Here is a 26,762-nt window from a genome sequence, read left to right as displayed (position 1 = left end):
CCCAGACCGTGGACCTGCTCTTTCAGAGGGAGTATGACCCCATCCAAAGCAGGCAACTGACCAATTATCTGAACTCAGGAACCACCAACTCACAGCACCTCTGTCTTGCTAGGATTCAGACTGTTTATTGGCCCTCATCCAGCCCACCACCAAGTCCAGGCACCGCTCCAAGGCTCATTTCCCTCTGACACCATTAATTCCTACCCACCCTCACCTCAAACCAGGATAACATTTCATGAATCTAATGCTTGTGAGTGAGAGAGGAATGGGGTGGTGGTGGTGTTTCCTATCTGCCACCTTGGACTCCTAACCTAGACCCAGACCCAGAAACAAGCCTGTAACACCTGGCTTCAATTAGTGCTCCTGGGAACTCATAAGACCTCCTGCTATTGAGTGGCAGGCCAGCCCCAAAGGGTGTTGTCCCTTTGAGGTTGTTCTGAGGTCAAGAATACCACTCCTCTTTGCTTTTTTCCCCCTGGGATGTTGTTTGATGCTTCTGTCCTATTTTTGAGCATATTACCATGGTGAGAGGCCACTTGGTGTGTAGAGGGTGAGCGCAGGACAAAGCCACTTGACCTATGCAGGATGAGAACCTATAGTAGAGAATGGAACAGTATTTCCCTGGGTGAGAGACAGGGGAAAGTGTTTGCAACACCCCATGGGTGGCGTGGGATAGTTTCTGGATTTTGGCTGGGACAGGTAGATCTATTGTGTTGTCTGTGTTCTATTGCTGCAATTAAAGGTGGGTTAAGGGAATTATATGCCTGGGGCAGGGGCAGGGGGAGGAGGGGAGTGGGACTACCATCCCTGTGATGGAAGGTAGAGGTAGGTATGGAGGTGGGTGAAGGAGGAGGGCTAGTTACTTCAAAGCCCTTGCCCCCTCTGCTTTGCCCACTGTATCTCAGAATCTGGGGCTACTGGTCAGCTGACCTGCTGGTCTGGTAGTGTTGCTACTGAATGCCGGGTCTGTCTAGAATAAAACATCTATCATCCACGATTTGATTGTGGATGACAGGACTGAATTTTATTTGCATGGAACATGGCCTACTATTTTTAGGTCCTAGGTGGAAGGAAAACTCATTTTTAAGGCTTTTAATATACATGTGCATGTCAGGGGCATTTTAAGGGGTGAGTCCCAATCTCCTGACCGTTTCCCCACTTCTTTAACAATATTTTTTGTAAGCTTTCCTTACAGGATGGCTGGGTGTGGTGCAATGCCAGTGAAACCCCAGACACCCAGTCTAATTTGCCCAGAGGTAAATTTGTGACGTGGGACTGTGGCCCCAAATCTTAACACCCATATAGTCCATGGAGTGAGATGGTGCGTCCTTGTGACCTACAGGTAATGGGCCGTTTCAGATGTCTTGTTATTGTTAACATGCATAGGATGCATAGGTGGTTTAACAATTTCAACTTCAGCTGATGAATTGCACCTATTAAAGCTACAATCCTACACACACTAACACCACAATCCTAATCATGTTTACTCAGGAGAAAGTCCAACTGAATTCAACGGTTAACCCAAGTGGGGTTAAAACTACAGCCTTACTGCGGAATAACCTCCATTAAATATAGCGGGTTTATGTCTAGAGAAAGGTGAATACGATTTTCCAGTGAAGCTGGCAAAATTGTACACTGTTGAAAAATGTATTTGCAATATAAAGTGTTCTAGGCTTTAACGAGGGTTAGAGATGCAACAGAAACACGAGTTTGTGAAGCCGGTGGTAAGTACTATTGAACTCAAGGACTCCCAAATAAATATTCATCGGATCTTGCGACTTAGTTCTACTCTGGAATATTCATTTCGGGCAAAGCAACAACAAATGCACACCACGTTGGATTCGATAACTTTCCTGCGGGACCTTTCCCTGGCCTCCTCCCGGTCTCTTTTGCAGCTGGCTCGCGCCACAGAAACCCGAGCCGCCTTGCAAACGTGGCGACTCGGCAGCCCCGTCTCGTTTCCTCCCACAACTCAAAGAGCGGCTCTCGCCCAATCGCAAACGCCGTAGCATTCGAGGTGCACAGAAGATCAATCGTTTGCAACTGCACTCCTGACTGGTTCGGAAGGAGGGGAATCCAGTACCCAGCCCAAATTAGGTCATCGATGCGCATTCCTAATGTGGGACTTTTGTAGCCGGTCTTGTGCAATGGGGGGTCGGGGCAGAAGTGTGATCCCACGCTGACACTTTTTAAGTGTATGAGGACAGCACGCGAGAAGGGAGTTCCGCTGGTCCTGCTGGGCTAGAAGCTGAGACCAAGGCACGTGCCTGACTTTGCAGCGAAAGGAGCTGCATGAGTTGACTTAATCCTGCATCGCCTGCTAGAAAGTCAGTTTTCTGCTCTGATTCCTCGGCGTTGCTGTGCTCTCCCGCAGCGACAGATCGCACTTTGCCCTAACCGGACAATGGACTTGAAAGACACTCTTCGCTACCTCACGGCGGGGCTGATGCTGATGCTTTGCATCCGAGGGTCCTTCGGCGTTCCCACTTTCAGAAAGGAGAGGGGCGTTCATCCTGAGCCCGAGCTCAGCGATCAGCAGCACGAAGATAACCAGAGTTTCCAGTACGACCACGAGGCCTTTCTGGGAAAAGAGGAAGCCAAAACTTTCGACCAGCTCTCCCCAGAAGAAAGCAAAGACAAACTGGGGTAAGACCAGCACCCTCCTTACCCCACTTCAGACCGGAGAGGAAAGAGCGCTCCCTTGATCCGGTGAAAGCTGTTTCGCTTTATTCCTGTTCCCCCACCCCTCACCCTTTTATTTAAGTGAAACAGCATAATGTTATTCCGAAAGGGACGCTTGAATTTAAAACCAAAACCAAAACCGCGCTCTACAAACAAGTTTTCACTGTAAATGGAAGATGCCCTGTCGGATTGTATCTTTTAGACCCAGTAAGGCGGGGAAAGTTGCAACTGCCCAGCCTGGTACTCTCTTTCTGTCGTAGGGATCCTCTGCAGGGGGAGAGGAGAGCGGGAGACGGAAGAGTTCCCATGATTTGCTGATAACGTGGCAGAGGGGAGGTCCCCTTCCATCGTTGCTTAGGATGAAGCGGTGTGTGTGATGGTTTCTTTCTTGGAAAGTGGTTTATGGAGAAAATGAAAGGCACAATGTGAATCTGATTGTTTTCTGCTTTGTGATTAAAAGCCGGTAGCAGCTCTTTAAGTGAGAGATCACTTGATAGTTTTGATGGGAGAAAATATTATTATGAGTGGTGTCACTTCTTGCAGCCAAAACAGCAAAAGGGTTCTTGGCATCTGAGAGACTAAAAATGTTAAGTTTTTGTGGGCTGGAGTCCACCTCATTATATACATGAAGGATTATCCTGGATTGATGGATGCAAAGTTACAGAAAAGCGGGGTGGGGGGAAGGGAGATGTTACTTTACAGAATCAAATTCAAACAAGGTTTGGTACAAAGAGTAACAAATGGAATCCGTGGGTATGTCTCATTCCCAACTTCACAGCAACTTACTGATAATGAATGGGCAAATCTGCCTTTCTAAAAAACCTGTATTAATTAGAAACCAGTAAGGAAGCATTTCAGTCTCTCTGGATGTTCAGTAACAGGCTCATACTAAAGCCAAAAAATTTCAAAGGGAAAGTCTGCTGAGTTGGAATTTCTAGACAGATTGGGCGCTTATAAGGCTTGGGTTAATAGAGTTTTAGAGCACTTTGCTCACTACAGAAAATAATTGCCTTTTTTAGATTTAACTAATTGTTCTACTTTGCTAATCTAGTATCAGTTAGGGGAGGGTCACACCCACATTGAAAAGACCTGTTTTCCTTGTACCCCATGCATTAATTTATTTCATTTATATCCCCCACACTTTCTTCCAAGTAGCTCAAGACTGCATACAGCTCTTCTCATTTTTATCCTCAAAATGGGTAGGTTAATTTGAAAGAAAGATTGGCCCCTGGTCATGTAGTAGTGAGTTTCACAACTAACTAGAGATTTGATCTTGGATCTTCACAGTCAAAGTCCAGCACTCTAACCATTGGGCTCTCTTTGCATTTGGGCTATGCATAGAAAGGGGGCAACTATATCTCTTGCATTGCTTCTGGCCTTACCCCTTTTTTAAGTATGTGGAAACTTCAGTAATCTCGCTCCCCCCCCTTCCCCCGGTTAGAGAGAAACTAGGCTCTGGCAAGTGAAATGCATTTGAACCGAGAGCTTACTGGCAGAGGCCAACACACCTCTGTGGTCTCCCTTCAGCTCAGAGCTGGGATGGGAGGTGGACTGGAGGCTTTCAAGAGGCAGCTGGGCAGCCACCTGTCGGGTATGCTTTGATTTGGATTCCTGCACTGAGCAGGAGGTTGGACTCCATGGTCTTATAGGTCCCTTCCAACTCTGTGATTCTAGGTGTGGGTTTCCCTTGATGCCTAATGGGGGCTCCAAGCTCAGAATGCCTGTGGGGCACAGAGGCAGAGCAAGCCTTTGCCCCCTCCACCTCTGAGTTATGGGGAGGGGCTCCTCTTCTGTTTCTCTTCTCCAAGCCCTGGCTTAGAACTAGAAAGAAGACCAGATTTTCCCTTGAGATTGTGCCCCATTTGGGGGATTGCATTAGGTCAAGGACAATCCCCTGCCATTGGGGAACAGAGTAATGATGATTTGTCGTTGCCAACAAATTTTTGTTTGGCCAATAAGGCCAGCCAAAATAAGTCAATCCTTGCTTGTGTGTGTATAATACAAATATCTGCCAATTGAAGATTGTCCACAGAAGCCTTTGCTGCAGTCAATTTGTTAGCTCTTCAGGTGTTGTGGTCTCTGCTGTTTTTATGAAAGTTGCATGCTCATTACAGATTACTCCCTAGGAAGAGATTTCCTAGTACACGAGTGGAGCACATAGATGACCTTTTTGGTTCATATTTTTCTACCACTTTTCTCTAGAGGCTTTAGCTGGTGAGAGACATACTTCTCTGGTCTCCCAATTTTTGTTTCTTCTTTTTCCATTTACCTTCCTCTGGGGCTTGTTCAAAAATTGAGTTTCAGATAACATCTTTAGAAATATGCCCTTGGGAAAGAAATGTGCACATAAATGGGAAATAACACATACAAATAAAGGAAGAAAAATTATGTGCCTTCAAGTCGATTACTACTTATGGCGACCCTATGAATCTTTATTTAGGCAGTTCTAACTCAAACTGTAACACACAGAGAAGACGCCCTGCTGATTCCATGCTTAGCAGTAACCGTTTCTGTACTAGTCTCGAAAAAATTTGTAACCTCAGCGCTCTCTAGCTGAAATCCATTGCATGTTTATTATGCCCTACTGAAGTAACTGCAACTTTCTTCTGAGTAAACATGCTTCAGACTGGTCTGTTAGAGTGTATGGATGGCATCATCCAAGTAAGGTCTATGATCCCCGAGAGGATGCTTTGGAAATGTCCTTTCCCCCCCAAGATTCCTGGGATGGGGAGAAGCTGGGAATGCTCACTTGTGAGCGAGCTTCATTGAAATAACTTGACCCCTCATTTGGGGAGGAGAAGTCACCATAGCAGCTGTGTATGTGGAGCCATGAACATGCCAATACTGTTTCCATGGTCCAGTCCATTTTTGCCAGCAATGTGCGTATGAATACTTTGAGACTGCAAAAGGACCACTGGCAAGCTTGTGCCCAGCAGTAATTCACATAAACCAAAAGGGTTCCTGTCTGTACAGAATTGAAAAAGGGGCCACCGAGGTTGCAGAAATGATGGCAAACATTTATGCGGAGCTCACACCAAGGTTTTGATTAATGCCAAATGAACCTCTATGTGAACACTCCTGACTGTAAGTGTGGCAGCAGCCCCAGGCACTTCTGAGGAGCTTGGCTGTATTGGCCCCATGTGGTAAATATAGTGCACGGACTGCTTATTTAACTTCTAGTCTCTTGAAAAAGTGTTGAGAACATTTGACGCAAGCACTGGTAATTATATTGGCTTGGACTTATAGCAGCTTGTATCTCGCTGTTTACCCCCAACCTTACTATCTGTAAGCACTGAAGGTCAGAAAGTTAGATTTCTTCAAGACATTCCAGTGATCTTTCATCCCACTTTCATTGCTGTTCCGTGCTGATAGCTTTTTGCTGTTGCTGCTTGCTACATCTGATCCAATCGTAGAGGTCTAATTCAAATGGTAATCCTGTGTCTAGAGTGCACCATTTCAGACTGCAAATGGGTACTTCCATGACTGAATGCTGCTCAGGTTTTACTCATTAATCTCTGCACATTAAAAACAAACACATGACTAGATGTCAGGGAGAACACCAGGCTAGAATGTTCCTCCCTGGCATTTAATTTTGTGCATGGAACTTTTTCAAAGGAGAAATGTTTGTTCATATGAGCCTCAAGCTGTAATCTGAAGTGGTACAGTCCACATACAGGTTTACCATCTCTTCTAAGCCCTTTGAATGCACGGGAGGGATGTGTCAGACCACACCGACTGGCCAGGTCAGCAACATTGGTGCACCCTCAGACCACATACTCCAAAGTCTGTGTATTCAACTGAACACATGAAAGGATCCTACTCCACTGAGCATATGGAGGGGTTCATCTGAAAAGGGCTCTAATGTCTGTGAGAACTCAGCCTTAAAATGCAGCAAGCTTAATGAAAATAGAATAATTCTAGCACTCACTGAATTTCCAACAGTATGCATACTCTCCATCCTTAGGAGAATCTTCTCCCTTTCAATTTGTAGGCAAGCTTTCTTGCACAGAAACATACAGGAATTCTATAAAGGAACAGAGTATTGTTACAGTCTGAGTCCATTTCTTATATCCATTACCTTGTCTGTTTGTATAGCAATGCTATATTGACTTCTCCATTACCTAGGTCCTAAATTGTGGAGTTTCTCCTTAATAATTTCATGAATTGTGCTCTGTATGGAAAACTATTTCAGTGAATGAAAGGTATTAATACAGGAATTAAGATGTCTACCCATTTGGTGCCGTTGGGCCAAATGTAATTCTTGCAGGACTGGCGCATGGCCTTTCACTCTGCCCTCGCCCCTTCCCTCCCCTCTTCTCCACTCCTGAGGAATGACTTAAAGTTTCACATAGGTTTTCCTTGGAGAAGCAGGAGAGCATAAGGAACCGGCCACAGGCATGTCACAGGTCTCTGGGTGTGCTTAGTCTTAGAAACCAGTCTTCTGATTAGAAGGGGACATAGTAGCAAAGGCATAGTGGGAGAGGAAGAGAGGTGACACAGGCAAGGCAGGAAGATAGAGAGAGGAAGGAGGTAGTGACAAAGGAAGATGGATTTATTTATACAGTAGGGCCCCGCTTTTCGGCGTTCCGCAAATACGGCGGCCCCACTCATACGGCGCTTGTTCCGCTTTTACAGTGTTTTTTTTATTGATGGAGTTCCACTTTGCAGCGGGTTTCGCTTTTAGGCAGATGTCTGGAACGTAACCTGCCATATGAGTGGGGCCCTACTGTATAAATAAGTAAAGTATGTGTATTGGGGCAGTGAACCTTTTGCCCCAGCCACCATGGCCAATAGTGAAGAATGATAGGGTGGAGTTGAACATCCACAGATTCTCTACCCTGATGTAAATATTGTCCTTCATCAAAAATCGATCCAAGGTAGTTCACAGTAATACAGCATTAAAAAAAAAAGAATCTCCAATAAAATCATAAAAAGTAGAGATAAAAACAGCAATCATACTTGAGTGAATGTGGAAGACTTTATGCAGTGCCTAAAAAGATAATGATTTCCAGAAGTGGCTTATATGTCATGTGAAATATTGAATAAAATGCAGAAATTATCAGGTAAAGAAAAATTATGAAAGTGGAATAAACTTCTGTCTGAATGCAGCCTTACTGTTCCATCCCTAAATTCACAGCTTCTAGTCTATGCACATGGTGTCATCTATGCAGAAATGGATTGTAATAGGTGTCATTTGGAAGCCATGTCTCTCACAAACATAATAGATGGCTACTGAAGGAAACTCTAAAGAATTCTTTCAAAGTTTCTAAAAATCCAACTTAACCTTTTCCATTACTGCAGGAAAATTGTTGATCGAATTGATGATAACAAAGATGGCTTTGTCACCACAGAGGAACTGAAAAACTGGATTAAACGAGTGCAGAAACGCTACATCTTTGAAAATGTGGCCAAGGTCTGGAAAGATTATGACCTCAACAAGGACAACAAAATTTCTTGGGAAGAATACAAACAAGCCACATATGGCTATTATCTTGGTGAGAAAATTTGAGACATACTTTTGAACCAATACAGCTTAATGATCCTGCATATATAGCAATCCCAGTGTGCGATATCCAGCTCCTGTAACCATGCCTCTGTTTCCAGGAAACACTCAGTGTCAGAATTGGCCAACCCTCCAAGGGCAAGATGACATCAGGTGATCATACTTCACAGGAAATTTCAGAAGTACATTCAAAGTCTCAAAAACTTGCACAGTTTTCCCTGCCTGAAATGAGGCTTAAATTCAGCACTGAATTCAGTGCTGAAATCAAGCTCCCACTCAGGCTTGCATTTGACACCAAATTTAAAAGTTGCCAAATACAAGCCCCGCTTGCAGAGGAACAATCAGGAGTTCCTGGTGAGGTACCACACCAAAGACTTCTGAGGAAGCTTAGCAGTCATGGAATAAGAGGAGAGGTCCTCTTGTGGATAAGGAATTGGTTAAGAAGCAGAAAGCAGAGAGTAGGAATAAACGGACAGTTCTCCCAATGGAGGGCTGTAGAAAGTGGTGTCCCTCAAGGATCGGTATTGGGACCTGTACTTTTCAACTTGTTCATTAATGACCTAGAATTAGGAGTGAGCAGTGAAGTGGCCAAGTTTGCTGATGACACTAAATTGTTCAGGGTTGTTAAAACAAAAAGGGATTGTGAAGAGCTCCAAAAAGACCTCTCCAAACTGAGTGAATGGGCGGAAAAATGGCAAATGCAATTCAATATAAACAAGTGTAAAATTATGCATATTGGAGCAAAAAATCTGAATTTCACATATACGCTCATGGGGTCTGAACTGGCGGTGACCGACCAGGAGAGAGACCTCGGGGTTGTAGTGGACAGCACAATGAAAATGTCGACCCAGTGTGCGGCAGCTGTGAAAAAGGCAAATTCCATGCTAGCGATAATTAGGAAAGGTATTGAAAATAAAACAGCCGATATCATAATGCCGTTGTATAAATCTATGGTGCGGCCGCATTTAGAATACTGTGTACAGTTCTGGTCGCCTCATCTCAAAAAGGATATTATAGAGTTGGAAAAGGTTCAGAAGAGGGCAACCAGAATGATCAAGGGGATGGAGCGACTCCCTTACGAGGAAAGGTTGCAGCATTTGGGGCTTTTTAGTTTAGAGAAAAGGCGGGTCAGAGGAGACATGATAGAAGTGTATAAAATTATGCATGGCATTGAGAAAGTGGATAGAGAAAAGTTCTTCTCCCTCTCTCATAATACTAGAACTCGTGGACATTCAAAGAAGCTGAATGTTGGAAGATTCAGGACAGACAAAAGGAAGTACTTCTTTACTCAGCGCATAGTTAAACTATGGAATTTGCTCCCACAAGATGCAGTAATGGCCACCAGCTTGGATGGCTTTAAAAGAAGATTAGACAAATTCATGGAGGACAGGGCTATCAATGGCTACTAGCCGTGATGGCTGTGCTGTGCCACCCTAGTCAGAGGCAGCATGCTTCTGAAAACCAGTTGCCGGAAGCCTAAGGAGGGGAGAGTGTTCTTGCACTCGGGTCCTGCTTGCGGGCTTCCCCCAGGCACCTGGTTGGCCACTGTGAGAACAGGATGCTGGACTAGATGGGCCACTGGCCTGATCCAGCAGGCTCTTCTTATGTTCTTATGTTCTTTCACAGCTGCGGTTGTACCTGTCCCACATCTGATGTGATATGAAGTCAGATGTGGGGCAGATGGGTGTGGCTTGGAAAAAACACCCAGGCCAAGTTGGGACCGCTGGTGGGCCTAATCAAGTCCAGAGCCAGATGTTCCCCACCTGTAGTCAACACCCAATTATTTGTCTTTTTTGCAGTCCATGGCATGCACAAAGCTCTTCTCCAACACCACATTTCAAATGCGTTGATTTTTCTCTTACCAGCTTTTTTCACTGTCCAACTTTCACATCCATGCATAGAGATAGGAAATACCTTGGTCTGAATGATCCTAACTTTAGTGTTCAGTGATACATCTTTACATTTGAGGACCTTTTCTAGTTCTCTCACAGCTGCCCTCCCCAGTCCTAGCCTTCTGATTTCTTGACTATTGTCTCCATTTTGGTTAATGATTGTGCCAAGATATTGATAATCCTTGACAAGTTCAATGTCCTCACTGTCAACTGTAAAGTTACATAAATCTTCTGTTGTCATTACTTTAGTCTTTTTTCACGTTCAGCTGTAGTCCTGCTTTTGTGCTTTCCTCTTTAACTTTCATCAGCATTCATTTCAAATCATTACTGCTTTCTGCTAAGAGTATGGTATCATCTGCATATCTTAAATTATTGATATTTCTCCCTCCAATTTTCACACCTCCTTCATCTTTGTCCAAACCCACTTTCCGTATGATATGTTCTGTGTACAGATTAAACAAATAGGGTGATAAAATACACCCCTGTCTCACACCCTTTCTGATGGGTAACCAATCGGTTTCTCCATATTCTGTCCTTACAGTAGTCTCTTGTGCAGAGTATAAATTACGCAAAGTATAGGTTGCTGGTATGTGTGTCAAAAGCACAAATTCCCTTTACTTAAAGAAGGTCACTTTTTTGATGATAATGTTGGTGTAGTTATTACGATGTAAATAGAATTCTCTCCTTAAATGTTCCCCCCCCCTTTTTTTTTTTTAGCTTTAAAAGAGATTAGATAAATTCACGGAGGATAATGTTATCAATGGCTAGTAAGGCTATATACTACATCCAGATTCAGAGGTAGTATGCCACTTGCTAGGGAGCAACAACAGGAACATTGAAACCTTGCTTCAATAACTCCTGCATTGAAACCTTTCTTTGGGCTTCCCAGAGGCATCTGGTTGGTCACTAGGAAGCACAGTGCTGCACCAAATTGACTTTTGGTCTGATCTAGCAGGCCACTTCTTATGTACAGAAGGGGTTTAGGTCAGATTCAGCTGCCATGTTGAAGTTACATGTCATCTGTAGGTTATGTACTCGCCAATTCATTTTGTTCCATCTTGTCTGATTGTTCTGGTTTTCTAGAAAATCAAGCCCAGTTTCACGATGCAACAGAGCAGCACAATTTTAAAAAAATGATGCCCAGGGATGAAAGAAGATTCCAAAGAGCTGACCTGGATGGTGACTCCGAAGCGACTCGTGCGGAGTTCACAGCCTTCCTTCACCCTGAGGAGTTTGAGCATATGACAGACATTGTTGTTCTAGTAAGCCACAGCAAAGCCAATCATGTTTCTTTTGGTTTTTGTTTACTAAAGAGATTTGAAAGCTGGCTTCCTATCTTGCAGGGCAAGGTTTCCCAGACAATAGTCGCCAGCCATTTCAACAGGAAGGAAACCTGTTTAAAGAATCCAGCTTCAGTTATTTAAAAGTGACCTGCTTGGTGACCTCTCTAATATGTCGATCAATGCCATGCGAATAGCTAGAAAGATTTGGAACAAGATGAAATGTTAGACGTGAACCAGTTTTGCCTTGATTGTTCTGTTCTGTAAGTGTACTACTGAGCACTTCTCTAGGACAAGCAATCTCATTTTGTCACACTACGTCGACTGCAACCAAGTGAGAAAGAAAGAGTGTATGCTGTTGTAGCTAATGCAGCATCCTGTGTAAGCCAAGGCAGTCAGAACTGCATTTCTGATGCATTTCCCTTCAGAATATCCCTTCAGCCTCCTGTACTTTACAAGCGCATCATTTTCAGCATGACAATGCAGGTCCAATGTAATGGCCCATGTGATGAGGTTCACAGAGCCATCTGCGCTGCATTAGCTCTTTGATGTCACTTGTATGTTACAGATGCATCACACAGGACTTTAGGAACACAGAAAGCTGCCTTGTACTGAGTTGGACAGTTGATCCATCTAGTTTAGAGTTGTGTAGACCAGGTAGGGAACCTGTGGCCCTCCAAATGTCCTTGGGCTTCAACTCCCATAAGACCCAGCTAATATGGCAAGTGTCCAGGGATAATTGGAGCTGCAGTCTGACAGTATCTGGAGGACCACAGGTTCCCCATCTCTGGTCTACTGGAAGCAATTCTCCAGGGTATCAAGATGGTTATCTTTCCCAGCCCTACATGGAGAGGCCGTGGAGTGAACCTGAGGCTTTATGCATGCAGAGCATGTGCTCTGTCACTAAGCTACAGCCCCTTCTTAGCTGTACGAACGGCGTACCTCATTCCTGATTCAGGAGACTTAGAGTAAAATTGTTTTATTCTTGACCTTTTTTTAATGGATTTGATATTTGTTTCACTATCCAGCTTGGATATTCCTTCTTTAATTTCATAAGATATTAATGCATTTAAAGAAATCTTTATTGTGTCTCAGCGTATTGAAAGAAAACTTTATCATTTATGGATATCAGTGCTTATTGTGGACCTCTAAAATAAAATATATATTGGTAGATTTTTAAATAATGAGAAAATATGTTTTCTCTTTCTTAATATTATATCATTATTGATATTTGCTTCTGTAGTATTTTTTTTAAAAGGTTTTACCCTCAGTGTAAGTGACAGTTCAGAATGAAATGATTTTATATTAAGTTCGGGTAAAAAATACACACCTCTGTAATGACAGCTTTTTTTCCTTGTTGTGACAGGAAACGCTGGAGGACATAGACAAAAATGAAGATGGATTTGTGGATGAAGATGAATACATTGGTAAGCCACAGCATGGAGATTACCAATATTTAAAAGTTTTCTTATGGCTAGTTTAGACAATTATCTCCCCAAGTAGAAGTTGCACATAGACGATGAGTGAGATTGTACATTCTGCCCTGCACCCCAGGCACTTAGGTCCCACCGCCATGACTGCCACAGGTCCATGCTTGGACATCACACTTCCATGGGACATGCTCTAATGTTATTTAAAAGTTTTCTTATGGCTAGTTTAGACAATTATCTCCCCAAGTAGAAGTTGCACATAGACGATGAGTGAGATTGTACATTCTGCCCTGCACCCCAGGCACTTAGGTCCCACCGCCATGACTGCCACAGGTCCATGCTTGGACATCACACTTCCATGGGACATGCTTCTAATGTTACCAAACAGTGCAATCAGTATCCCATTTACAATCCACAGTCAATTGTACAACTGAGACCTGCATAGACTTTAAATCAGAAACGGGGAACCTTAAGCCTGGAGGCCAAGTTTGGCTCTCCAAGCCTCTCTTTCTGGCCCCTGAGTCTTTACCTAGGCCATACTCCTCACTTGCTTCATACTCCCCTTTAATATTTTTGCCTGGTTGGAATGTGTCTGAGCTCTGATAATGAATCCTGCTTGCCTGAATGAAGGACAGAGTGGGGTATGTGAGCGTGTGTAGAAACTAGTCTACTGAACAAACGTACAATTTGGTATTGATTGCTTTGCCCTCTTTTTGCCTGTGGCCACTGTGGTCCCCAGAAGGCTACCCAAAAGGGAATGTAGCTCTCTGGCTAAAAAAGGTTCCCCATCTCTACTTTAAGCCCACACATCCATGGACTCAGGAGCAAAATAGGCCACAGCATGGAGACTCCTACCTCATGTATCCTCTATTTGGGGACAAGATCATTTTATCAGGATACTTAGTAATCTGAAGTCCCTTGTATCATTTACAAAGTATACCATTGGAGTGGGAAGATGGGAATTGGAGGTTTATTGGTATTACATTCCTGTACAGTTTTTAATAATCACAGAATCCAAACTAGTGTGGTGTAGTGGCCAGAGAAGCAGTTCAAGTCACAAAGCTCAAAGGGAAAATTGGGTCAGTCTCTGCCCCTCAGCTTAACTTACCTCAATGGGGTTTGAACAGGGAAGGGCTTATACAGCCTCCCCCAGCCCATTACCACCACCATCACCCCTGCTTAAACGCTTAGCTTTCTGAGACCTCTTTTGGTTACAAAAGAAAAGTGTTGGGGGAAAGAGACATGCAGTGACATTTGTTTTTTTTTTATCATGAATTTTTATTCAAATTTTCAAAAACAAAACGAAACAAAACAAAAATAATTAAACAATAAAATAAAATGTTGACTTCCGATTTGTCGCAGATCAGTTATAGGTCTACAATATATAACAAACCTGTCTCTTAAATTATATTACAAAATCACTTTCCTCCAGTAGTTATCTTAATTAATCATCAAATCTCATAAACATTACCTTATTCTTTCCACAAAAAGTCAAAGAGAGGTTTCAATTCCTTGAGAAATATATCTATCATTTTTTCTCCAAATAAACATGTCGATTAATCCATCTCATCAAATCTGTTAGGTCCAATAATTTCAATAGCCATTCTTCCATTATCAATGTTAATTCCATCTTCCATCTTCAATAATCCTGTTAAGTCCAGTAATTTCAGTAGCCATTCTTCCATTGTCAATATCCCATAATAATCTTGCTGTCATAGCCATAGTCATATAATAAGAGTCTGATGGGAATTTCCTTTATCACAAATATTTCCTTGCCATCAATTCTGAATGTGTTGCTGAAATATTGTTGTAAAGTCATATCTCTGTTCTTCTTTTTTACGAAATGCACTGGCACATCTCTTGAGAGTTTTTCCATTGTCACATATCTGTAATTAATTCCATAGATTTTTTCTATGTCAAGCTCCATCACATCATTCCAGTCCAGAAATTTATCCAAGACATTGATAGCTTTATCTCTAATATCTTCATTAATTTCTTCAGAGACAACGTTGAATTCCAAACAGTAAATTTTATCTCTAATATCCATAAACTCCAAGTCTTTTTCCAGTTCCACATTTGTTCCAATCATGTCTGACCAATGACCAATTCACATAGCACAATTGGTCCTCTATTCCTTAGTGAAAGTCCATGCCGTGTCAACCCCATATATTACAAACAGAGGAATGTTCTGGATGCATATCAGTGAAACAGGCCCCTGCTGATCCCCTCATGTTCTTTCATTGCTGAAGTGCCATTGGCATTTGCTACAGAGTGCTTGGTGTTATTCAGTACTAAGGAGTTAAAATGAGAATCAATTAAGAAGTAATTCTTGTGCACAGTGGCTTTTTAAAAAAGTTTCCCTAAAAGTCATCCAATTTCATTTAGCTGATTTGTTTCCCCAAGTTTCCTTGTGACTTTTATTCCCTCTCCCTCTATTGCTCATTTGATTCTGATGTTATTCACGCAGACACTTGCCGGCAGAGACAAGATGCAGTGTTGCTCCGGGTCCTCTTTCCTCCTAGGCTTCTGAACCTAGCATAAAAGATTGTGACTGCATCTTAAGAGGTGATCTTGAAAGAGCTGCGATTTCTCCAGCCTTCAAAGAAACCTGCTGAATTAAAGGCATTAGGGCCAAAGTTCTCCTTATGTTTTATAATACATAGTTTCTCCATCAGGATAAATAACCAAAGATAACACAGAACCTTATCAAAATGCCACATAGATACCATAACACATGCGGTGTTAGTATAAACCAAAATAGAGGTGTAGCTTTTGCTCTGTTGCTTTTGTGCAAAGGGGTGATGTAGGACTTTTCTGCTGTGGATGCTTGTGAGCAACGATTCATGCCAGTCGGGATGAGAGCCTGTGTGTGTTGGACAGTGGGGGTGAAAGGTGTTAAGCTACTCATAAGCTACAGAGTGAGGCCTTGTTTGCGTGAGAAATAGGAGGAGTGAGTGGACTGCCTCAGATGAGAGATGGAATGGGAAATGTTGCTAAGGCCATCTGGTTATTTTAGTCATTTGGATGCCTTGTTTTCTTTACCCTGGCATTTGGCTAAATTGGAACTTCTAATTGTTCTCTCTGCTAAGTTTTGTTGTTTTATTATGAAGCTTTTAATCTGTTTATGCTATTAATTGGACTGATTTTTATGCGTTTTCTAATTTTTATAGAATCTCTTTTTCGGTATATTTGTATTAGTACTTTATTTCATTGTTCCCTACTCTGGGATTGAAATAGTAAGTGGAGACTGGGTTATAAATACTTAGAAGTAAAATAGAAATACAAATTATGGAAGAGGTAAAAAGACTGGTGGACAAGATCTTTTTTTGCACTTAGATTATAACATAGTTCCATTACTTACATAGTTGGCAACAGCCATGTGGTGGATGCATGGAAATGTGTATTTTCCTGTACTGTGCACTGTGTACTGTGACTATATGATGTGGGCATTTCACATGCAATCCTGTACATGCGACTACGCACTTCACATGATTTATCCTTCCTTGGGAAAGGGAAAGGAGGAAAGATCATATTAATCCTGCTTCCATGTATGCAGGCCTCTTAATGGAGTGACCATATCATTACTTTACATGTGTCGAGGAGAGGAGGGGATGCTGCTCCATAATTTAAGTGGCTGGACTGAATCTAGGTCTCCTTACCTGTTTTATTAGCTTTCAGCAGCAGTAAGGCTATATAAGGCTGCCAATGGCGAGGGGATATGCCTGGTGCAGATCTCCATGTGTGACAGATACCATCCGTCTCCACATCTGTTTTTCATTGCCATCATCATATGGCTTAATTGAGCATTACACATAGGCTGACAAAACTTACAAGCCCATGTAACTTTTTACTAGCCTGCCCACCCACAAAATCCTCACGTAGGTCATTTGTGGCACACCAACTGCATGAAGAGAGAAGAATAAACTCTGTACAGTGCACAAAAGGTCTGTGCCTGCTCACCTGGAGGCAGTTTCTTACTCATTATAGGTGAGTTATAGGTTTCAAGCCCAAAGTTATTTGTGGTTTTCCAAAGCAGATGGTGTGAATGAACTGCAGCTTTCCCTCTCTCTAGGTCTCTGGCTGGAGCATTGTTCTCTATCTTGTTCTGGCAGGTCTTGATAAGGTAGTGCAGGGATTAGCAAACTCAGGTCTGAGGGCTAAATGTAGCTTCCAGGCCTCCTTATCTGGACCCTGGAACACTTTCCAGGCCGCACCTCACACTGGGCCCTGCTTTTCATCCCAAGTGTTTTCTCCTGGCTAGAATGTGTCCTTGAACTTTGCTAATAGCGCCTCTTGCTTGTCTGGATGGAGAATAGAGAGGGGGGGTGAGCTGGAAAAGGTTCCCTACGCCTGAGGTAATGAAACAATTCTCTGATGGCATGGTCACGCTGATGACAGTGGATGCAAGGCTGATAAGGTGCAGTTTAATAGGTAATTCCTAATGTGTTTTGTCTGTCTTCATCGTGGGAATTTATGGAAGAGTTAGCTAGAAAATGGCACCTCCTTTTAAAGCCCCATATTTAACGAGTTGTATTTCCAAACATGATGCATTCAAAAGTGCCTACTAAATTATAATTGTACTTACTGGCTTTGCCTCATTTCCTGCTATTCATGCAGCTTACTGCTTTTGTTTTGTTGTGAAGGTGATATTGCAGATCCCACCAGCAGATCTAGCTGATAGGAAGGAGAATGTTGTATATAATTTATGTGAGATGTTTAAGCTTGCAGGGGTGGCCTCCTTGTAGTGGTGATTGGCATTATTATCCAGCCAGCACAGAAAAATGACAAACCAAGATAAAGAAAATGTGGTCCTACCATCTGGAAAATGCAAACAGACATAGAGCAGGTCAGCGTTCTGAGGGTATTCAAAGAGAAGCTGTGCTCCCACCCCCCCACAGATTTGCAACCAGGGGAGGTTAAGCATGAAAGAAAGTGTTTAAGATCAGTCAAGAGACCCCTTTACTCTCCTCTTGCTTTGCCTGACAACAAAACCACACTGTGAGACACTTGAAGGCTCTCACAGTGCCATTCTCCTGACTTAGGAGACTTTGGCTAAATCTGCATTCCCAACCATAGCTTGCTGTGCTATGTGCCTGTTGGTGGGGCTTGGCCATACCCAATAAAATGAGTATATGCCTGCAGAAATTCTGTACATGGATTATAGTCTCTGGATCAGAGCATATATGCATTGCTCAATAACAGTGTAGCAGATAATCTCATGCTCCTGTCTAACAATTAATTAATTAGTTATTAGAATCATAATCATAATCATATGTACCAACAGCAGATGAAATTCTTTGAGTACCAGTTCAACCGAACATGCCAGGGAAGTGTCAGTAGCCTTAGAGCAATTCTCAGGTTTGCAGGAGTACAAAAAATATTTAGAAAAAACTCACACTGGAGGACTGGACAGGACCAAAAATGAGGACTAAGCATGCTCAGAATTGGCTGATGATTGAGGTGAGGACATTACATGTGGGCAGGGGGTGGAATGAAGTACCCTGGACAAGTGCCTGTCTAGCTTGCCATATATCATGTTGTACACCGCCCTGGGAGCTGCTAGCTATAGGGCGGTTTAGAAATGCAACTAAATAAATAAATAATACCACCAAACCAGGGAAAAGGGGAGAGGCTGTGGTTGGGAAAATGCTATCCATAACTCACACCTGATCGCTTCTGTAGTATGGACATTCCTCTAGACAATGTACACAAACATAATTACATATATAACATCCTTCTCTTTATAAAGTTTGGCATCTTGATGTCCAACTACTAGAAGGTCAGGAAGGCTTCCCCACCTGCTCGAAGCAGACTGACTAGTGGCTGATTTTGCTTTATCCCATGGAGAAACCTGTTTTGGAAGGTTTGGATTCATTGGATCTTGGGAGGTGGGTGGAGAAAAGGGATCACTTAAAAAAAAACTGGGATTCCTTTTAACTCAACAGATCTGGTCCTGTTTTTAGTTCATTTAATGTGCCTCAGGTCAGGACTTTGGGCAGAAGTCCAGAGCCCTACTCAGCAGAGCCCCCAAATGCAACAGGGCTGGCTTGTCATGTTTTGAAATAAGTAAAGTAATACATTTTACTGTCTAAAGGAAAGGCAGAGGGGAAGTGAATGACCATTTAAGTCCAGAGTCTAAAATTATTAAAATGTACCACTGACTTGGGAGTGTCTGCTTTTCAAAAAACTGCAAGCTAAAATACCATTTTGAAATATGATACTGTTTCCTTCCAGCTGATATGTTTGCACATGAAGATGGTGGGCCAGAACCCGACTGGGTAATAACTGAACGTGAACAGTTTGCAGATTTTCGAGATCTTAACAAGGATGGGAAGATGGATAAAGAGGAAATTCGGCACTGGATTCTCCCACAAGACTATGATCATGCACTAGCTGAAGCCAGGCACTTAGTATATGAATCAGATGTAGACAAGGTACTTAGCTATCTCATAGATTTCATAAACTTTACACTATTGTTTTATTTTCTTCCAGTGGCAGCTGGTGGCTGCCTGCCAGAGGGGCAGTTGAATCCGCTCTGAGTTTTAGTCCGGACTTTCAAGGAGCTGAAGCACTTTGGACAGCTCCATGAAAGTTCAGACTAAAACCTGGAGCGGATTCCACTGCCCCACTGATATGGAGCCACCACCTTGCTTCCTTTTTGCATAACGCCAGCCTACCAAGAGTCAAGCTTTAATGACTCTAAAAGAAGTTTCATAAAAAATGATATGAATGTGGTAATGTTAACACCATTAATTGATCATTCAGGGGGAAAAACAGGGAAAGTAAACTACAATGAAAGTCAGAAAGATCCAAATGTAAGACCCAAATGATTTGAATTTCTAATAATCATTCTAATCCAGAGATCACTGTGTGGGCATATTTGCGTACTATCCCATGTGCTGGAATAAGTTATATCAGGGGAAGAACCTGATCCATACTAATAAAGGAATGTGTGCAGATAGATTCCACTGAACTTTCAACAGCTACAAGTCATTATAGCTATATGTTATTTCCAGCTATGGCTATGGATTACTGGTTACTGGTAAACAGCAGCAGGAAAAGGCTGTTGCCTTCATGCTCTGCCTGTGGGCTTTTTGGAGGCATCTGATTGGACACTGTAAAACAGGATACTGGACTACATGAATCTTTTAATGCCATTGCCCATTAATGCTGTTTCTGGCAGAGGAGCCCAGATGTTTACCTGGAATTCCATAATGCAGGAAGAGGCTGGGTTTGATAGTTTCTGAGAGAGAGAGAGACACCCCCATACCTGCTTGCAACTAGAAATATGAAACTGCCTGTTTTCATTGGTATAGGCAGGGCTGGGTGGGTCATTTAATGGAGTGATATATTTATATTCCTTTCCTTCTCCCACGTTCATGCAGGTTAACAACAAGCAGTCATACATACTAAAAAACCCAAATTCTCACAATAGAACAATAAAGTAAAATCCTATAAATTCAAAACTGGTATGTTAAAAAATCTAATGGTAGCATAAAACAGTTCACAGTAATAGATTATGTTTATAAAACTATTTATATGCTGACCACTCACAAAACATCAGGGCAGCATAGAACATCATAAAAACATTTTAAAGCAATACAAAACAATCATTAAAATGACTGGCTACTCAAGATACATTTTAAACAGTTCCATAGGACTGTTGGCACACAGAAGCCTTTAAGAGACACCTGAAAGAAGCAAAGATGCCTGCTGAATCACTGCTGGCAGTGTGTTCCACAGCACAGGACCTGTGCCACTAAATGCCCAACTTCTGGATGAGGCCAGTTAGGCCTCTGTAACTCTGTTAGCGGATGACTAACAGCGCTCTTCCAGATTATCTCAGTGACAGGTTGAAATATAAGGGCTCAGGTGGTCTAAGTTATTCAGGGATTTGTATATCAGCACGTTCTCTTAATGGTTGGTTGACCGCAATAAAATGTTGTTGTTACATCAACTCAGGAGCCTTGACCCTGACCCAATAGGATATGGGTAGCCAGTGAGATGTTTTCACAGAGGTGTCACATGCTGTTGGCCCCCATCAGCAGTCTAGCCACTACATTCTGCACCAGCTGGAGCTTCTGGACCAGGCCCAAGGGCAGTCCCACATAGAGCACATTTCAGTAATCCAGTTTCAAGGTTACAAATGTATGGACTACAGTGGCCAAGTTATCCTGATCCATATATGGCCACAGCTGGTGTATCAGACAAAGCTGGTAAAAGGATCTCCTGGCCACCAAGATCACTTGGGCCTCTAATGACAAAGATGTATCCAGGAGTATCCTAAGCTACGTACCTGCTTCTACAAGAGGGAGTGGAACACCATCCAAAACAGGCAACATGGGAACCACATACTCACAGAGCCTCTGTCTTTCCAGGATTCAAACTCATTTTATTGGCCATCATCCAGTCCACCACTGCATTAAAACACTCATCCAGAGCTTGCACAGCCTCACATGATTTGGATGTTATAGGGAAGTAGAGCCTCATGTCATCAATAAACTGATGGCTCCATGTTCCAAATCTCCCAATGACCACTCCCAGTGGCTTCATATAGATGTTAAATAGCACTGGAGTCAATATAGTGCCCTGCAGAACCCTATAGCAAGCCCTTGCTCTACTCTGTGGACATGACCATGCAGGTAGGAATGGAACCACTATAGTACAGCATCTTCGATACCCATCCCACACAGTGGTCCCAGGAGGACACCATTGTCAGTGGTATCAAAAGTCACAGAGAGATTGAGTAGTAGGTCCATACTTCCCCATCCCTCTTCTGATACAGGTTATCCCTCAGGATGGCCAAGGCTGATTTAGTCCTGAAACTAGACCTAAACCCAGATTGAAGTGGATCCAGATCTGTGTCATCCAGGAACACTTACAGTTGCTCTGCCATCACCCTCTCCACCACGTTCCCCCAAAACCGGGTAATGGCAACTGGTCATTAGTTGTTTCCATTGGGGCCAGGGTGAGTTTTTTAAGGAGTGGCCACTCCTCCACTAATTAATTTAAAGAAAGCTCCTGTCTCATGTTTCAGTCACCCACCCATGTTTTTCTTCAGGATACTCCATTCCACCCCCACCTCTTTTTCAGCCAGTCAGCAGTTCATCTCTACTGAAGACAGTCACTTCATTGGGTTTTTTTGGCAGAGGGAGGGTAGATTCACCAGGGTTTTTTATACATCTGCCAAATCATAGTGCTCTGCAGAGCCTGCTGATACCTTCCTCTTGTGCCTGCATAGTGCCGTTTTGTCTACATAAGACTCAACACTTGTGCCTGAACTCTGGAAACAGAAGGGGTGGTATTTATGTTATTTCAAGTATTTATACCCCACCTACTGGCCAAAGTCCTTGAGGTGGCTTAGAAAATGTTTATAATACAATAAAGGAGCACTCCTATATTCCCTTGAGGACTAGCTAGGGAGTTATAGGAATGTTGTGGCCACTCAGAGGCCTCCCTATTGTGGCTGCTGAAAGCTCCACCTCCAAGGATAACCCAGGCAGTGGTGGCCAAACCAGAATGTGTCAGGGACAGATCAGGGGAAGCTCTGGTTCAACAAGCTCCAGAATCACCTTGTTTCCCAGACAGCCTCCAAAACTGGAAGAAAAACTACACCAGCCTTGAAACCAGTGAGAACATTTTTTAAAAAGAAAAACCAACTAGAAGGCAGGGGGTGGAAGCAAAAAATTGCCCCCTCCCACCTTCAGCCCTCTTGGGTTTAGGAAGCTCCACAACAGACTCTCTCTTCTATCTTGACCTCTGGGATTGCTCTGCTGAATAGATAAAGAGTTACTGGGGTGGAGCAAAGATGTATACAAGTCCTCTCCCTCTCCAGTCCTCATATGTTCCAGTTTCCCTTCTGCTGCTAAATCTTGGACCCACAGCAGGACCTGAAATGTAGGTTCCTCCCATTGCTCCTGGATTATGGAGACAAATCTCTTGCAACAGGAGCAAACCAAAACATCTAGATAAATTCACTAATATTAAAAAACCTTGCAGTTTAAGAACATACCTATAGCCCACAGATATTTCTATCAAACTTTAAAAGGCAGGGAAATTGGGCAGCTATAGTGAATGCACCAGGGGAGCAAGAGACCTGACCTCCTCTTTGAGATATTGTACTATCCTACAAATTTGTCAAAATGCAAACAGAATTTGGGTTGGTCTTTCACAGTCCAATCCACTTCCTGTGTAGCTTGGAAGAATTTGGTAATGTGCCTCTGAGGATATGGTGAGTGGTGGCAACACCTGCAATCAGCCCAAATAATAGAAACAAGACGTGCTGTGCTGATCTTGTTTTAGCAGAGGGGAAGCAACACTATAGCTGCCCAATTTCCTTGCTTTTTAAAGTTTGATAGAAATATCTGTTGGCTATAGGTATGTTCTTAAACAGCAAGGTTTTTTGCCTGTTAGGGAATTTCTCTGCTTTTTAATCCAGGAGGTATGAAATGGGATCCCATGCGAGTTTGCTGAGAATAGATTGATCATTTGAGTTCAGTGGGGTTTACTCCTGTGCAATCATGCTTAGGATAAGTGAAACTGACCTGGGGGAGGAGGCAGGGAGGGAAGGAGGAGGGGATTGGAATGGGGGGAATGGAGAAAGGGGGAGGGGAGGAGATTGGATGTGTGGGCACTGGACAGAGGGGAAGCCCCTTTCCTTTCCAAAAGGAAAACATTATGAACAGTATCATTCTTTTTCAGGGTTTCCCCACCTTTTTATTCTACAGTAGACACATGTAGCCTCTCACCCAAATATAAACCAAAGCTGTCCCTGGCCACATCCACACCAGACCTTTATTTCCCTTTAGTCACGGCTTCTCCCAAAGAATCCTGGAAAGTGTATTTAGTGAAGGGTGCTGAGAGTTGCTAGGAGATGCCCTGTTGCCCTCACAGAGCTTCATTCAGAGTGGCTGACTGTTAAACCAGTCTGGCCACTGGAGCTCTGTCAGAGGAATAGGAGTCTCCGCTCTGCACCCTTCACAAACTACACTATGACTGTCTCGTGTGAAATAAAGGTCTGGTGTGGTTGTGGCCCCCTGATTAGGCAAGCCAAGCAGCTGTGAGTCTGGCTTGTAGAACACTGACAGTTGGTTCTTACTGAGCATGCCTGAAGTTATTGAATTAATTAAAAATCAGTCATTTTTGTAACTTTTAAACTGCAGAAGATGAAGGTCACAGTATGAGGCAAGGTCAGTAATAGGTACTCTGTGAACATGGCTGTTAATTAATTTCAACAAATTATGAGAACTCTGACAGAAAAAAGTCCAACAGGGGTCTGTTTTTTCTCTCGTTTTACACTTTGAACTCTCGATTCTCTCTGACTGTTTTGTGTATCGCCATGAAAACTTAGAGGGTTGTTAAGCAAGCGTTTCTGAGTTCAGGAGTGTAAGTTTTGTAAGGTTTTGTTTTGAAATGAGCTTATGGGAAGGATCAGAATGGCATGGGGGTATTTTCAATTTAACTGCTGAATGCGAAAAATCCATGCTGACTAGTATGCAGCCACTCTCATGACTGTACAGTAGTCGAAAGGGACAGTTTGGTTAAACATAAAGAGTGCTTATGTTGCCCAATCACTGAGTAACTACAGCTTATGATTTTTTAGTATATTGCCTCAATTCATAAGGGACTTTTGTTGGTGAAACTGTCATAAGAGCAGAATAAGGTTCTGTTGTTGTTTTTAGACACAGTACTAAAACCCTCTAGTAGAGGCTCTGTGTTTTGTGATTCTTCTAAAGATTTTGGGTTTTTTCCCCTCCAGGACCAAATATTAACCAAAGGAGAGATTCTGGACAACTGGAATATGTTTGTTGGAAGCCAAGCTACCAATTATGGAGAAGACCTCACAAAAAACCACGATGAGCTATGATATTTTTTTAAAAGCAAATACATCAGAGACTTGGGTCATGTTTTCTGTACATAACCAAAGTAACCATGGTTGTTTTAGCAGACTATTATTTTTAAACAAGTCTATTCCTTTAACATCTTTGAATACAATAGGTTTACCACTTTTTTTAATTGCACATTTTTATTATACATTTCAGTGTAATTTTGGGAATGCACTTTCCAATTACAGTTGTTGATACACTTTCACCTCACCCCTCAATATACGGACTGAGAATTCTCACTGAAATTGGTGAGACTAGCCAAATGCAGTATGCAAGATGACGAGCCTCATGTGATACACCTGTATGTTGTTGACCTATTCCATATCACCCTGAAAATGTGTGTGTGGTGGTGCGGTCCTTTGAATGTTTCAGTGTTCTCCCATAGCACATTCCAAACCAGTATCTCACACTGCAATTCTGTATACATCTTTCTGGGAGTAAACTCAGTGGGGCTTACTTCTGAGTAGACACATACAGGATTGTACAATGGGCAGGATAGTATTTTCTTCCTGACATGCTGTAGATGAGACCTTCTCATAAGAACATCAGAAGGGCCTAGTGAATCAGGCCAATGGTCCATCTAGTCAAGCATCCTGTGCTCACAGTGGCCAATCACTATGGAACGTGTGAAAGCAGGCCCTGAGTCTTGTGATTCCTAGTAAGTGGTGTTCAGAAGCATACTCCAACAGTGGCAGTTGAACAGCAATCGTGATTGTTTCATGTGGGACACCATTTTGACCCCCAATTTCTTCACCTGTTGTCCAGCAATAGAAACATCTCCTGAGGCTACTGACTCTGTACAGCAATTCTATGTGCCAAGTGTATGTGCCCATATTTTAGTCTTGGGTCCCTATTCAAAGAACCAGGAGCATAGCAGGAGGCTGTGTTGACCACTGCTTCACTCTTGGTGCCCCTTGTCCCCTGTAGATGATCAGCACTGCCATCTCTGGAAGCAGTTGTGAAGGGGCAACTTCTTACTCCCTGCCAAATAGATAACAGTGCTCTCTGTCAGGAAGCTCAGAAATAGCTGTTTTTGCATTAGTGTGTTGAGACTTCTTGAAAAATAGGAAACATAAATCCAGCATTTAAAAAATGGGGTGAGTACTGTCATGTTCAGGTCCTGCTTGTTGTCTTCCCATAGACATCTGGTCACTGAGAACAGTATGCTGAACTAGAGAGGTCTCTAGTCTGATCCAGCAGGATTCTTCTTATGTAGAAGGAGGAAAATGTATCTCTAGCTAGAATTACGTAAAAGCAGTATCTAAGGCATGACACTATCCCACTTTGGAAGACAAACAACGGTGGTGGTGGGGTGTTCATCTTCCACAATCTGGGCTATTCCTTTATTTCTCCATCTCAAGTGGGGTAGATGGCATTGAATGATAGAGCTGCTGTTGGAAAAAAGAACCCATAAGCAATCCTCTGGATACTTGCCACGTGAAACTGCTTCAGCATGTAAACTATTCTTCATGAAGGACCAGTTTACACCATAAGTTGAACAGAAATCCCATTTGTGCAGTGATGTGGAAGTTGTATTTGCTTTCATCTGAGCCTACAATTCTTCACCCTCAAAAACAGGGTCTACTAGAATTGAACAAATACATATGGATGATCCAGGCACACACCGCATCATCCATATATGCGGAATTTGGGATTTCCCATTTACTTCAATGGCAGCAGTAGCTTTCACATTCCCTTGAATGGTTTGGAGCTCCTGCCTTGGCATAAAGATATCCTAAATTAGAACCAATAAATCACTCGCATTTGAATACCCATTACAGTATTGTGTGATGTCTCTGTGAAAATGGACATTAGTGCAGAGCTGGTATTTTCTACACTGTATTTGGTAGTGAGCCACTTCATTTTTACAATGTGAGGTTTTGCTGAATATTATGGGTGGATAGTGGTCATTTTACAAGGGAAATGAAGACGTACCACAGCTCTCTCTATATATATGCATTGCCACTTTAGGGAGGTTTTCTGCAATTAGCTAATAGAAGCATTTAATTTAGAGAGGGTGTATTTCAGAATGCATATGAGCATATGGTACTATTGCATTTTTGCGTATATTGACTTGAAGATACAAACAA

The 26,762-nt window shown here is 42.7% G+C and overlaps 1 protein-coding gene across 1 annotated transcript; it reads left to right on the top strand.

Moving 5' to 3' along the window:
• Window positions 1-2,050: 2,050 nt before the first annotated feature.
• On the top strand, window positions 2,051-26,762 carry RCN1 (reticulocalbin 1). Its single transcript, XM_061610545.1, has 6 exons — window positions 2,051-2,646; window positions 7,984-8,177; window positions 11,161-11,339; window positions 12,724-12,784; window positions 19,022-19,221; window positions 24,546-26,762. The coding sequence occupies exons 1-6, from the start codon at window positions 2,405-2,407 to the stop codon at window positions 24,651-24,653; spliced, it is 984 nt and encodes a 327-aa protein (XP_061466529.1). The 5' UTR covers window positions 2,051-2,404; the 3' UTR covers window positions 24,654-26,762.

The sequence above is a fragment of the Rhineura floridana genome, chromosome 2 (genome assembly GCF_030035675.1).
Source record: "Rhineura floridana isolate rRhiFlo1 chromosome 2, rRhiFlo1.hap2, whole genome shotgun sequence".
Taxonomy (NCBI): domain Eukaryota; kingdom Metazoa; phylum Chordata; class Lepidosauria; order Squamata; family Rhineuridae; genus Rhineura; species Rhineura floridana.
Note: the sequence above shows the minus strand (reverse complement) of the source record. Positions and strands in the feature narration are given on the sequence as shown.